This window comes from Durio zibethinus, chromosome 1 (genome assembly GCF_047325235.1).
Source record: "Durio zibethinus cultivar Kanyao isolate XHJ-2024 chromosome 1, ASM4732523v1, whole genome shotgun sequence".
Lineage (NCBI taxonomy): Eukaryota > Viridiplantae > Streptophyta > Magnoliopsida > Malvales > Malvaceae > Durio > Durio zibethinus.
The window spans coordinates 4,281,472-4,296,822 of NC_143162.1; the positions used below are offsets into that span (position 1 = coordinate 4,281,472).

A 15,351-nucleotide genomic window follows, 5' to 3' on the forward strand; every position below is an offset into this window, starting at 1 on the left:
AATCAATTAAATTAAATTATAAATTAAGATTTTTTTTTTTCGATTCTCTTTAAAAAATAATTTGCATATCCTTTTTTTTTTTTTTTCAACGAAAGATAAAGTGACCTTTGGTTGTAAATAGCATCATTGTCTCCATTTGTATCATGAAAAATGATTACATTGATGCGAAATAGCAAGTGGTTCTTGCAATTCTGTAGTATTTATTTTTTTAAATGAGAATCGAACACTTTATTCAGATACCATATGACAAGTAAATTCATATAGTAGTAATTATTAGTACTAATAATATTCTTCATTGTTATAAAATTATGATTAAGTTCTCATATATATAATATTATAATTAGGTTCTTTCTATTAGCATCTTTTGTGGAAATAAATACCCCTTTTTTGTAACTTGATTTGCTTTATTTTTAATCTCCTCGTGTGGATACTACAAAACAAATTATTAATTAGAATAAATTCCTATTAAAGGCTTAAGATTTGAGAGCATGATTTTTTGTTTTTGGTGGCAAAATTTGTTCACTAAAACATGGAGAGCACGAGCCATTGTCATAACAAATCAAGAAGTTTGAATTAATTATAGAACACTAGTAAGAGAAATGACATTCAATTCAATCACAAAATATATGTGTCTAAACCAATATTATAATTTTATCTTCAACTATTCGGTTTAGTGGTCAAATAAGCCTTAAAAAAAAACATAAGGTTGGAGTTGGACCCAACCTCTTCCTTTTTCCTATTAATGTAAGGTTTTGTACTCTTGAAACTTGAAAAAAAAAAAAACAATAACCTTATTAGAAGGAAGAAAGATATTTTAAATGCATCAAGCAAATTTTAAATCGTTTGTAATCATTTTTATTATTTTTAAATTATGATTTTTTTATACGTATACAAAATATTATTTAAACTCAAAAAACAAAAAAAAAATTTATAAAAAGATTTATAAAAAATTAATAATATTATAATTTTTATAATAAATAATATTATAAAAATTAGTACCATATTAAATACAATTTCCAGTCGTTTTCACGAATACACACTTTCAAAAAAAGAAAAATTAAAACTTAAAACTCAAGGAAATATAAAGTAGTTTAAAATCATATAAATAATAATACCAAAATAAATAAAATAATAGTTTTGTTTAACGAAAACAATGTAAGAACTTAAGAAAAAGAAAGATGTCATTGTTTAAATAAATAGTTACCATGCCAATCACCATGGTTAATTGTCTTCATTTGTCTATAACTAATTAATTATAAATCAGTCCATATTTTTCAAAAAAAAAAAAAATCAGTCTAAAAATTATTGATTTATTTGTAACTTACACTCATTCATGAATTGGTTCCGACGAGGTAATATTGCTAACTACTTGTCGTGTCAAGTCAAAAGTAGAAATTAATGAACAGGTTAGGAGTCAAGTCATTCTTTGTATATATATATATATATATCAAAATACATTCAACAAAGATGATTGGTTTTTTAACATTTATTTAGAATATGACATGGGAACTAATTAAAACAGTAATTTGTGTAACACATTGCTTTGAGTTGATTATAAGCATGTGGAAAACTTTCTAGCACGCTCACCTAAAATGCTTGTTTCAAAAAGAAAATAACTAGATTTTGTTTAAAAAGTTAATTATAGCCATTATTTCCAAATAATTTTGGCCATAAAAACAAATTTTTAAAATAATTGTATATTATAACTTAGGCTCGTACATTATATATTTATACTTTATTATATAAAAATAAAAATTGATAAAAAATAAAAAATTATTTATTTGTAAATTATGGGTTTAAATTTAAATTCGAAATATAATCTAATTGATTTAAATAATTATTTTTTAGATATGATATTTGATATATTTATAATTTAAATTTTAATATTTATAATTCTTTCTAATATTACCAAATCACAACCTCTTTTCTTAAAAAAAAAAATCAAATTTAATAGTATTTTTTTTCTACATTAATTCAATCCTTAATCATATGAGCTTAGTCAATGTGTAAGACAGCAGCTACATATGCTGAATCCAGCACATGCAGCAAAACTTCTAGGAGTGAAAGCCCCACCATATAAAAATACATAAAAGAAATTAAGGAAAACATTCTGGAGAGTGAGACACAATACAGCTGGATAATTTATGGACTGCCCAACAGCTGCCATAATTACTTCCTAAAGTAATTAATATTATTATTCCGTAGTTTTAGTATATATATTATAATTTATGTTGAGTTTGTAATTTAATTTGTTACTTAGTATATATATTAGATTAATTTAATCGAATATGGTATTAATTAAGTATCAAATGAGGCCTTTCATGCTGAGGGTCAACCCTGAGAGTTTGGGGCTGGCTGGATGGCCTTGCAAACAGATTGGAAATGTGAGGGTGCGATTGGTTTAGAGATTTCATATTGATATTTGAAAGGAAAAAATTCCACAAAGAGGCACTTAATTTTTTTATTTAAGAAAATCCATGATATTATTATTTAGTGTGAATACGTCGCTGTTAGTCATTGACTATATTTGCAGTCGGCAGGGCCTTTTCTTTTTGTATTTTGCACGAGCAAAGCTAAAATTTTAAAAAATTATACAGTGCCCCGGAAATGTTTATATTCTTCATAATTGAGAGAAAAAAAAATTAATTTTAAACGTCAGAACACCTTTTTGATGAAAATGGAATATGACTATTGATTAAATAATTTTATTTTTTTTATGGCAATAAAGTCAATTTCTAAATTGTTAATTATATTAAATTTGTCATTCCCTTTGTCCCACAATTTAAAGTCAATTTTATCTTTTGATTTTATTTTTAGAATATTTTAAATATTTGAAACTCAAATATTATTTTGAGAAATTTTAATTAATAATAAATCTGCTTGTTAATTAAGTATCAGGTTAATTTGTTTATTGGCTTGTTTACCTGACGAAAGAAAAGGAAAAAAGTGGCAACTTGATGATGGCAAAGGACAACAAAACTAGGGATTTTTTGTTTGATCAAAATTTTATATAATTTTTTAAAATTTATATTTAAATTTTATATTAAAATATTATTTTTATTTATATATTTGTAAATAGCAATGATTTGATTTAATTTGAAATTAATTTAATAATTTTAATTTATTATAATATTCATAAAATATTATGTTTAATAATAATTATATATTAATTATACATAAATAAAATATTTTTAATAAATTAATATCTTAAATTAAATTATTAAATAATAATTTTATTACTATAATACGTATATATAAATATATAATTAAATAAATAATAATATTATATATTATATATTTGAATAGGTTCGGGGTGGTATCACTTAAAATATGACTCCGATACGAACTTGACCTTGAAAAAAAATTTGATTCAACATTTTATTTAAAAAAATTTGATTATGTAGGATCAAGTTGGGTCAAAATTAAAAGCGATAATGGATCAGATTTAATTTAATTTTTTCAAATAATATATAATATTATGATGTTTTGAAATCCGAATCAATTCTCTGTTAAAACTGATTCGAGTTGAACTAAATACTATTGATTCGGTTCAGTTTATCGATTTTTAAATTTTAAATTTTTTATATATTATTTTAATAATATTTTAATATATTTAAATAAATTTTTATATAAAATAATTATTTTTATTTTATAAAATTTAAAAATTTTTAATTTTTCATATCATGATCTGAAATCCAATTCAAACGTAATATATACATTTAATATCCAAATTTAATTTGAATTAAATAAAAAAATCGATTCAAATTAAATCGAATACTATAATTTTAAATCGATTTTTGATTTTATAAATTTTTTTCTCATACTTAGTCAAAACTCATATTTATTTTACCATCCTTATGCAAAACTGATATAATATAATCATCAAACACTAGTTTGTAATTTTTTTAATTTTTATAAAGGAAGCTACATATTGAGACTGAAAAGAATTTTAGATATTTAGATTTAAATTTTAAATTATTAAAATTTATTTTTTAAAATTATTGTATAATTTAATTAAATTAAGTTTCAAATTCACCATTTTGCATGCTTTCCTTTCATATGTATATGTGGAAAAAAGTTAATTATTCTAAATAAAAGAATGTACATAATATATTTTGTCTCCGAGTAAACAAATGTCATATGGTTTGATTATATAATAAAAGGTAACTAACAACATTTGTTTTTCTAAGATGGCTGTATGGTTAACAATCCAATTTGGTTGGATATGCAAGAATTAATTTTTAGTTCTGAAATATATATTATAATTTCACTAGTCATTGTCAATTTAATTTTTTTATTAAAATTTTGAGAAACTTGCATAAAATATAGGAAGAAATCAAATGACCCCATGCAAGGCACATGCACTCTCATGGCATCCCCACATGGCCATATGACTAGGAAACTCACAATATGTCTCCTAAACAGATTCAAATAATAATTCATTTTCTGCAATAGACATTATAGTTCCACTACACTATTACCACTCTCTAAGACCATATCTAACACACACACACACACACACACACACACACACACACACACATATATATATATAATAACTAATATATACTTAATTATTCATGGTTGTTATAGGGATTGGTCGATAAATATGTTTTAGTTCTAATTAGCAAAAAGTTTTTGCTTTAAGATATTTTACATTGATTCTTTTATGTTGTTGTTTAATTAATGGTTTTTACACTGTAAAGTGAAAAAAAGAGAAAATTTTGATTTTAAGTGTTAAAAATATTTTACAATATAATTTTAAAATATTTTAAAATGCAACAATTCAAACTTAATGTTAAATTCCTTTTAAAAGGAATGATGAAGTCTAAAGTTTCTTTTGGTGCTAAAGAAGTGATTAAAGCCACTTATGTAGTACAAGTTCTAAGTATCGTTATCCCTATAGGATATTCTTATATCAATCTAAACCAATTACTTGAAAGAGAATATATCAAATTTGTGTTTGTTTATATCTTTTTCAATTTTGATTTATACCCACTTTAACCAATGCCATTATTAAGTAAATTGTGTTAAGTGATGAATTTAAGAAAAACCCAAGCTAATTTGTTTATTTTGTTTTTAAATTATATCTTAATCATCACCAACTCTTAAGTTAGGATCAACACTAAAATAAATTCTATGCAACATCAACAGCATAATTATTTATATCCCATTATTTATTAAGGTTTCGAATTTGGAATCATTACCCATATATTAATGTGTTTTTATAGTGTCCATGCTCAAATTATTACTATTAATTTTTTCCTTTCAAATATCCATTATGTTATTTAGAAAATAATTAGGGATTTCCTAAAGGTGATTTGGACAATAACTTTTTTTTTAATGCTTCAATAACATAAAAAAGTAGTAATAATTTCTTTTAAATTTTCCTTTGTTTTGTTTAATTGTTTCTTTGATTTGTAATTAATTCAACAAAGCAAAATAAAAAGTATATTACATTTTTAATTAGTACATTATTAATATACAAAAGAATGACACAGTGGGATTCACATATTCTCCTCATCTATTTGTTGTCAAAGATTGTGTGTTGTGTGTCTACAAGGATTTTGCCCCTCCTCCATGTCTCACTACAATAATTTTTTATAGGTATTTCTCTTTCAATAAATCTATGTTATATGCATTTACATATATATTTTTAAGACATTAAAATTAAAAAAAAAAAAAGTGAGAAAAAAACCAAACAAGTTCTGTTGAACGACAAGTACATATGTTACAAGAGAAAGTTGGATGGTGGGCTCCAAGTTGCAAATTGCACATGGATATGATGCACCATCTACCTTATCCAAAAAATTTGCTGAAAATAAATTTGGAAATGAAGCTTTTATAATTTATCCCTTGAATTCCATGTAACTTGTGGAAATATGTGCCCTATATTAGACACCACACCTTTTGCAAATCTACTTCCTCCTTTTTGTCCACATTATATGAAAGTAGAAAGTAAAAGAAAAGAAATAAGTGAAATGAAAAAAGAATATTAAATGGAATAGTAGTAATATAGTAATATTAAGGCTCCTTCGATTTATAGTAGATGATGATGAATAATATTGTCGCATCTTTTTTAGAACATATAAAGATACCATTCCATAAGAAATAAAATTATTGCAACGACAATTTTAAGATTGCATAAGGATCTCTATGTTTGGAAATGGACATTTCCTCATATGATGTGTTTTTCTGTTCTGAGGTTCAAACAATAACAGGACGAGCTGCTATCAATAATAACATTCAAGTTCCTCCAAAAGGACAAAAAAAAAATTGAACGTTTGTTTGTTTATTATTTCTTCCTTCTCAAATTTTTAGTTTTCCCTTGAATTTTTACGGAATTTAAGAAGAAAATTAAATTTTGATATAGAAATTTAGAATTGGTTCAACACAAGCAAAGCGGTTCCCAGAAGTACCAGCAAACTCAAGATGTTTTAAAACTTTTTCTTTCAAGTCACAGAATTTTGATTTTGTCTTTAGCTTCATTGTTTTATGGAGAAGCGTCATATGTCTACGTTACATTACAGATCATTTTGGAGAAGAAAAAGTACATTGTAAGTGACCAACTAGATCTTTGGTTCAACAATTATCCTCTAATTTTAGCTAATGAACATTGTGATAATTATGTATGATCAAATGTTGTTTATTAAAATTGAGATTGGAAATATTAGGAATAATTGTTTAATTAGCATATACTTCCACTAACAATTCAATAAAGCCAGATGAACCTACAAAAGACAGATGGAATTAATTGGATCATTTTGATGTGTTGGTGAGAGAGAAAGAAAGATGGGTCCATTTTTAATGTAATGATGATGGTTCATGAACGTGCAAAACTACGGGCTAACAACTTGCTATTGCTGTTTTCTCTAATAGTTAAATCAAAACGAGTTTCTGGTTTCCCTCATCACTTGCTGATCTTAACATATTACTTAATTTTCTGTCAAAGAGGAAAAGAAAATTCCACTGCTACTTTCAACAATAATGGCAGACCGGCAGTGCAAAGTGACAACAATGTCTAATAAAGTAAACTGAGCTGGGATGGTTAACCTTAATGATAGCAGGAAACTGTAAGACTCGTTTAACTCGAATTAAATGAAAATGTTTAGTTATTAGCTTGATTGCAATCAAATCAAACTGCATGAGCCATGTTTTTTGCCTTCTCAAAACTACTTTTATACTAAATAGAAACGCACAAGAACACAAAATTAAGGCAGTGACAAATAAAAAGTTCATTCTTTTTAGCTGGTGAAAGAAACTGCAATACAAAGTTAAGCAAAGAAAGGGTTGATTCTATGGCATCCAGTGCTGTCCACCCATGCACTAAGAACCATTTTTCTTGCTCTTCAATAATACGCCTTTAGCCTGCTGTATAGTTACGCTGTAGCTGCTGTGAAAACATCAATAACAATCGGAACGTGATAGGTCGAATTAATGACAGACAACCAGTCCTTGCAACTAAAGTACTCCTATACTCCTATTAATCTGTCCAGATCTCCCAATCTGGTGTTAGAAAAGCTAAGAATCTGGTAAAATATTGCTTAACAATGCACAATTTGAGTGAGCGACCTGATTGATACGTGAAGGAAAATTTGACTAGTTTCCATTGAACAAGCTAGGCTTGGTCAGTCATGTGTCTTAGTTGATCAGGTGAAATACTACATTGCATGATGAGACTTGAGAGTTTCAAAATTTCATTGTTTGTTTTCTGTTTGATTTTCCAAGTGACCAAATGGATGGTGAGAAATTTCAATTAATTAAGTTGAGCTTGTCCAGCATCTAACTAATATTACTCCATTTTTGGAAATAATTGCTGCTATGAAAACAGAAAATGTGATTGAATTGTTCAATCAAAAATTGATTTCGTAACAGCTTTCATTCGACAGCCCCAAAACAGGCAAACTCTAAGACGCAAGAGCTACCTTGTTTAGTTTGTTTATTAAGAAAACTAAGATATCGTACTAACTGTAAGAAATTAGCACAAAGGCCCTGAATGTGCACGATCGACTGTTACAAAACTCAGCTAGCCCGACCTGAATTTGAGTTAACTGGGTGTTCTTCGATTAGGCCATTAGGGCCAATTTGGGCCATTGCAGCTAAGCCCATAAACGCCAAAAGGGCTGATGAATTTCAGTTGTTATCTTTTAATAGGGTTTTGGATTCTAATAAAAAATTCTTTCAGCATAAAATTTTTAATATTTTTTAATCATAATAACAATAATTTTTTAATTATAATTATAATAATAATTATTATTATTTTTAATCTTATCGAAGTCAATGGCATTTGTAATCCAAATATGCCCTTATTTTCTACTACCAGCGAGCTCTAGAGCCTTTGATTACTATTAAAAGACAAAATGTACCTGACACATCCCAATTTTCAAACCAATTTGTTGAGTTTTTTTTTTTTTTTCAGGTCCTATTATGAACATGGAAGAACTTAAATTGAAACTGATCATAATATACAAATTGTTCTATATAGTTGTGATACAGTTAACTCTAGTATTTGTATATTTACTTCTGTAAAGTGTGTAGTTTCCAAAATTTATCAGCCAAATCACGTTTTTTGCTACCAAAAAGGAAACTACTAGTATTAATTTGCAAGTGAAGTTGAAATCTGAGATGACTTGAACTGGTCTAAAGATTATCAACTCAATAACGGTTCCCTGTTAATACATTTTCCTTGAAATTCTATCTGATGGTCTCCTGCTGAAGTTATTTGTTGAACCTTCGGAACATTAGATTTATAAGAAAAATCATCACTTAAAAAGTAACCACATAAATCATCAACAGCACATTAGATTTACTAGATATATCACCACTTAATACAACAAAGGCTTCAAACAGAAAGGATTAATTTAAATTTCCTTACATTATTCTCTGTTACAATCCATGGAACTAGAAACTATTAGCTCTTGACATCCTGTTCATTAGTATCATTACACAAAATTTTCTGTTCCCAAAAGAAAAAGCCGAAGAAAAATGCAATCAAACAACAAAAAAGCTCATAAGAAAAGCAACATATGAATTAATTAACCTTCAAGTGAGGATCAACCTCAACTCTAGCAACCCCTTCTCGGTCCTCAGCAGTCTTAACCACTTCTACTTCACCAACCACAAGCCCAGCCACGTCGCTCTTTTCACCCCTCAAAATCCTCTCTTCTTCCTCCTCATCCACATAGTTAGGATCCTTCTCATCAATAGCCGCAGGCACCGGCGTCAGCACGTTCTCCGCCACGTCATCAGGTCCTTCGCACGTGTACTTCCCGCCATGACCTGATTTTGGAGGTAGCCTACCAATCCCAATCCCATTAGTCGGGTGTCGATCCATCCTTTGCACCCCTTTGTCCTCCAACATCCTCTCTACGTACATAATGGTGGCAATGTTCCGAGAGGGCACTTCCGTCTTCTTAACTTTCTTTCCACCTTCTTCGTCGCGGCTAACTGCTCGGATCACCACGGGGGCTTTCTTTTCTTCCTTTTTATCGGCTACTGGTTTCATTTTTATCACTTCGCTTTTTTTCCCTCTTCGAAATGCTAATGTGTTTGCTTGTTCTCTGTTCCTGTATGTTGAAGAGTTTGGATAAGAGTTTATATAAAGTTGGTGTATATTGTTCGAGTTCTGATAGTAGAAAGTGCTGGAAAGAAAAATGGAGAGTTAGTGCTGGAAGGTTCTGCATGCCACGTTGTTAGTCTGGGTTTTTGCCACGTGTAATCTAATGTTCTGGTGTGTCTGAGAATGAACTTTGCTTTTCTAAATTTCCTTAGAAGAAGTATTTTAATAAATCCAAAAGATTTGTGATCAGCCCATATTTTCTTTTACGGTTTTGCCCAAAGAAAGGAGGAAAAACACCATTGCTTTGGGCTAGTCCTGGCGCAAACATAAAGATGAGTATGAGAATATGAGCAGCCCTCCATTCGTTTTTAACAAAGGGTTTGGTATAAAGGCAATTCTCTCGAGTTGTACTTCAATTTTTATTGAACTTCAACAAATTACGAAAGGCTTCCTCACCTGCATACTTTTACAAAATAAAAAAGCAAAGGTGAACAATAAAAATGTTTCCAACAAAAGATAATTGATAATGAATCTGTCTGAATTAAGTAAAGTTGATAGTCAGCTCTTCTGTAAATAAACATGCTCTCATAACCTAGCTCTGTGGCCTCCAGCAAAAGGAAAAAGAAAAGTTCAATCTGCCGATCAGACATATTTGTAGAAAATTTTGCTTCTCACCAGATCTAATTGTTACAAATGATAATGTGAATAAAATTAGTTTCAATGAGTTTATCACGTCAGGCTCCAAGACTCCAAAAAGTAAACCTGAAATGAAAAATTTTAAGGGGTTATAAATATAACATTTGAAATTGGAACATAAAATGTGTATCGTAGAGGACAAATTAATTTATACCTTAAGACACCCTATTCACTTGGCACAGACACGTTAATATCAGGGGATGGCCGATGGATTGATGCAGGTTGTGAGCCATTCCAACCAACTACAAGAGAGGGTGTAGCATTTGGTATATGCTTATCAATTGTGTTATTATCTGCTTCCCCAAGGCTTTCCCCTGGAAAGGGGGATGTTAGTGTCAAACGGTTCTCACCATCAGGCTTTGCTTGTGAGATTGGCGTTGCTGCTGTTACTGTGGTTGAAGGATCAGCAGCGCCTCTGGCTGTGGAAGCCACCGTGTGCTCACGATAATGCTTCCTTTTATGCACTTTGTAACCATTTGGCATGAAGCTTCCTACCACAATCTAGCAAAAGAAAATGGAACTATATCAGTCAGATCCATACATGCAGCTTTAATTTAGTGGTAATTAAAAATGGACGAAACATGAAACATCTCCATTTCAAGAGAAAAGCCTTCTTGATTTAGATGTGCTCGAGTATCATGGCATGATCAACGAATAAGAGAAATATAGGCTTGTGAATATATTAACAAAGAGCAAAGGACTTACTTGTATAGGACTAGCAGCCACCAATATACCAGCAAGCCCACCACCTATTACACGACCATCTGATCCAGCCAATGAAACACTCAACCCACCAGTTCTACATTTTACACCAGCAGTGTCACTCACTGTAAATGAACCAGTTAAGGACAATATCTCAAAGCGACCCTGCAAAGTAATTTCAGTTTTGAACTTTTAAGTGATGCGGAAAAATATAACTGTGAGAAGAAATAAATAACTTCTAATAATAAACTATCGGAGCATATAAACTATAGACATTGACAGTTACAGTAACCATCATATGATACTATACATAAACGAAAAACAATAATTACCAATTGAAATGTTGTGTGAGAAAACTATTAATACTAAAGTAATTAACTATCAGAGTTCAATGATCACAAGTTTCTCATAATGCAAGTCTATTTCATGATATATATGGTTCAGACAACTACAGGGACATGGAGCATGGCATCAATTTGGAAATTGCTGAAGCAACCAACAAAACATTAAGTTCTAGAATTCCTTTTGTTTGGGTTTATCAAAAAGACATTAACTTGAGCTGTTATAATAAAAGCAGCTTTAAATTAATGTCTGCCATGGTAAATCTACCGCCTTGTCCGGGGCATGCAATGCATCGCCTTGGAATCACCCTTTTTCTAAGGGTGCAACGACATTAATAGTCATAAATACCAACGTTGAAACAGCAAGGGACAACATCAATAGGAGGATAAGGTTAGAAATCATGCCTCGTAGGTTAAAATCCCACCAGACGAACCAGGTTGCCGAATAGTAACATTAGAAACAGCTCCATTGGCTGATAAAATACAAATACCACGAGGCCCTATCTGCGAAAATGAAAGAATTTTTCCTGCAACATCCTGCAATCAATAAAGCAATGTACACATTAATACAGGGTCTGTAATTTGTACAAATTACTTCCAATTAGGAATTCTCATGTTTTCCACTCTGGGACATTACCTCCCCAGTATTAACTGTGACAACATGTGGTGTGAAGTCCCCTCCAGCTGTGTTGGCAAACAACTCACCTGTCCAGACATATTGTACATAGTTTTTGTCATTAATGTCCAAAGCAATAAGAATTGATTGATTCATGAAAATAAAAGTTACTTTGTATGAACCCAAAATTCACCAACTTAGGATGTTTTTCCGGAGTCAAATTTCTTTAGATAACATACATTTTTTGTTTTTTGCACTACGATTAGATTCAAATTTGAGACTCGCCCAATATAAATGTTCAAGAAAGGAAAAAATAAGCAAAAGACCAAGTCCTATAAATTTGCTATGTTGCCTATATATTGTCCTTTTGTCAATGTTGAAATTAATATGAAAACCCCACCATTTATGAACTTAATCTTTCAATTCCCTAAGAAAGAATGAATCAACTACCCATAATGTGTTCGGTGAGAAATAGAGAAAAAATAATACTAAAAAAGGGTAAATCTTTAAGGCTATATTTCTTGCTCACATTAGGGATTAGGGTATTTTATTTTATTTTTATTTTCCTTGATATGTAAGTTGAGTATTATTTACCCCTGAAAAGGAAAAAGAGAGAATAACAGAAGACATGCAACCAATCACAAGACCTTATTTTTCTTTCTTCTTTTTAATTTCTGCACTTTCTAGGGAACCAAACAGAGTTTTGTATGGAACAAAACAAAGCCAAAAACTCTTAACTTTCTTTAACTTTACCTAGAGATGAAAGAAGCTGCCAGTTGCCAGAACCAGGAGGCCTGCCTCTACCTCTCTTGGAAGAGGAGAACACAGCAGGAGAAGGAGGAGATAAAGTGAAGCCAGAAGGTGAAGTTGTCACTACTGAATATGGTATCCTAAGGTTCCCATCTGCATCATATTTTCTCGGTCTCCCTCTTTTTTTCTTTCCTAAAGAATCAAACCCACCTCCACTTACAGGACTCCCTAGTGTTCCTCCAGCTGATCCTGGAACTGCTGTTGCTGCAGTTATTGTTGCTCCTGCTCCAGTTGCTGTTGCTGCAATATCAAGGCTTCTTTCCAAGCTCATGTTGATGTTCATATTCATATCCATGTTCAGGACCTGAGGCAACACCAGGCTACTCACTGGTGCAGGTGGCGAGTCAGTGTCAGAGTTGCCTGGTGACCCAGATATCGTGCTCTCCTTTTCTTCCATTTTTGAAAATGGCAAAGCAAAAAATGGGTTGCTTCTTAAGAAGACAGAAAGTTGGGTGTAAGTGTGCTTTGTTGGGGAAGCTTTTTTCTGTGTTAAGCGAGAGAGAAACTAAAAAGAAGGTGAAGTTTGAACCAAAGACAGGTTTCCTTCAAATGGCGCCAGATATAGAAGGTGGTATAGCTATTTTTTTAACTTTGGAGAGAGAGAGAGAGAGAGAGAGAGAGGAACAGAGAGAAAAATACAGATTTTATAAACTTCCCTCCATTAATGGAGGGAAAAGGGGCTGAGGGAGGGAAACAAAGGTCTTTTTCTTGTCTGGACTCCACAGGCTGAAAACAGGGTCAATTAATTTACTAGAATACCGTTCATTCATTTTTACCCCCAAATTGCCCCTGTAATATTAGAAAATGACTATGTTTTCTAAACCAATTTGCTTGGCTTTGCACCCAAGAATGATATAATAGTAGAAAATCAAATGTGGCATTTAGGGTTTGCTTATACTGAAAAATAGAAAAATAAAGTGGGCACGCTGTTCTTGTTTTTCTTATTTGATAATTTACGCAAACTATAATTCAAATACTTATAAGAGTACAATGAGAAAATTTTTCTTTTTTGAAGTAACAATCATAATAAGCTATTACAACATAATCAATATTATAACTATTAAATAATCAATTAATAAATTATAATATAATTAAATAATTAAATTTATATACAATAAAACTTGAATTTAAAATCTCAAAATTTTATCACCGAACCAAATCCAACGAAAAAACTTGCCTTGAATTAATAGTTATAATGTTTTTTTATTTTAATAAACTAAGAAGGGAGCATTATCATTTTCATTTAAAATTTTGTCTAAATTCCCAGCTCGATATCATAAAAAAAATTTTCAATGTTCTTGATACAAAAAAGTTCAGGTAAGGGAGTTACAACATTTCAAGATCAAGACATTGTAGATCTCAGCGAAAATTTATATTAGACTTATATATCACCTACCAAGAAGGATTGTTAGTAGCACGAAAATTGAATTTAAGTCTTATAAACAAAATATTTGATTTTTATTAACTTAATCAATTTCATTTACAAATTTTCAACTTTTGTGAATTTGACAATAACATCTTTATTTTCTACATATTGAATTATTATCCAACTCTAAATTTAAAATCACAATGTCATTTGCTTTGTAATTGTAATATCCTATTAACATTTCTATTTTTTATTTTAAAAAATCAAATCTTGCTTTTTAAATAAACAAAATCATAAACAAATTATTGAAGTAAATGTTTAAGTGTATTTTTTAATTTCTTTTTAAATGTTGGGTATTATTAAGTAGAAGAGAGAATTTAAATTTTAATCTAATCAATTCATATAATTATTTTTAAAAAATAACATCTAACAGATTTTGAAAACAAATCTCAATCTTTTGTATAAAAAATAATTTAGAAGGTGGATTTTGAAAGTTATCAAAACTTATGCAACGGATTAAAAATGCAATCGAATTAATGCTTTTCATTTCTAAGTTTTTGTAATTTGGGCACCTCAAATTGATGTTTTCAACCACAAGAAATGGTGAAAAATAGTGTCATTTAAGCTTCCACTGAAGTCTTTCTCATTTCCTTTTCTTTTGGCACTTGTTTTCCTTACAATTATTTACTTCTTTTCACAAATTTCTCTTCTTTGGTGTCTAGTAGTATATAATTTTTCTATTAAAGAAAAAAAATATATATATATAAAGGAAATCTAGTGGGAGACATTTTCCAAGAATATATAAAACAAATAGAAGTAATTATAAGTTTTCAAGTTTTTCTTCACTAAAACCATATGGAATTTGAGTTTTATTATTTAAAAATTAGAAAATGATGATTATCCAAATTTATAGTTTAAGTTTTTTTTTTTTTCATCGTTTGAATTCGTTTTTTATCGCTACATTAAAATTTTTAAATTCTACGAATAAAATTAAAAAATGGATTAATAAAAAAAAAAATTGTAGTCTTTTTGGTTGCTCATAACTTCTATCAAAATTTCATTTACATATTTCAAGTTCCAAACCTCTTAAATTTTTTTTTTTTTTAATTCTAGAAGGCTAAGTGCTTGACATTTAAACTTTAAGAAGCTGGTAAAGCAAAAGAAATCACAAGAAACTTTTATTAAAGTAAAGATGAATAATGGATTAAGTGGATTAAATTTTTGACATCTAAAATGTTTCTTTATTTTAAAAGAGCTATTC

The 15,351-nt window shown here is 29.4% G+C and overlaps 2 protein-coding genes across 2 annotated transcripts; both read right to left on the bottom strand.

Moving 5' to 3' along the window:
* Nucleotides 1-8,841: 8,841 nt before the first annotated feature.
* Nucleotides 8,842-9,611, bottom strand: LOC111310995 (uncharacterized). The gene has a single exon (XM_022910376.2). The coding sequence runs from the start codon at nucleotides 9,503-9,505 to the stop codon at nucleotides 9,032-9,034; it is 474 nt and encodes a 157-aa protein (XP_022766111.2). The 5' UTR covers nucleotides 9,506-9,611; the 3' UTR covers nucleotides 8,842-9,031.
* A 448-nt stretch (nucleotides 9,612-10,059) lies between these two features.
* On the bottom strand, nucleotides 10,060-13,597 carry LOC111310994 (AT-hook motif nuclear-localized protein 1-like). The gene is made up of 6 exons (XM_022910374.2): nucleotides 12,668-13,597; nucleotides 11,936-12,003; nucleotides 11,704-11,835; nucleotides 10,961-11,122; nucleotides 10,410-10,756; nucleotides 10,060-10,321 (listed from the first exon to the last, which is right to left on the bottom strand). The coding sequence occupies exons 1-5, from the start codon at nucleotides 13,119-13,121 to the stop codon at nucleotides 10,421-10,423; spliced, it is 1,152 nt and encodes a 383-aa protein (XP_022766109.2). The 5' UTR covers nucleotides 13,122-13,597; the 3' UTR covers nucleotides 10,060-10,321; nucleotides 10,410-10,420.
* Nucleotides 13,598-15,351: the final 1,754 nt, after the last annotated feature.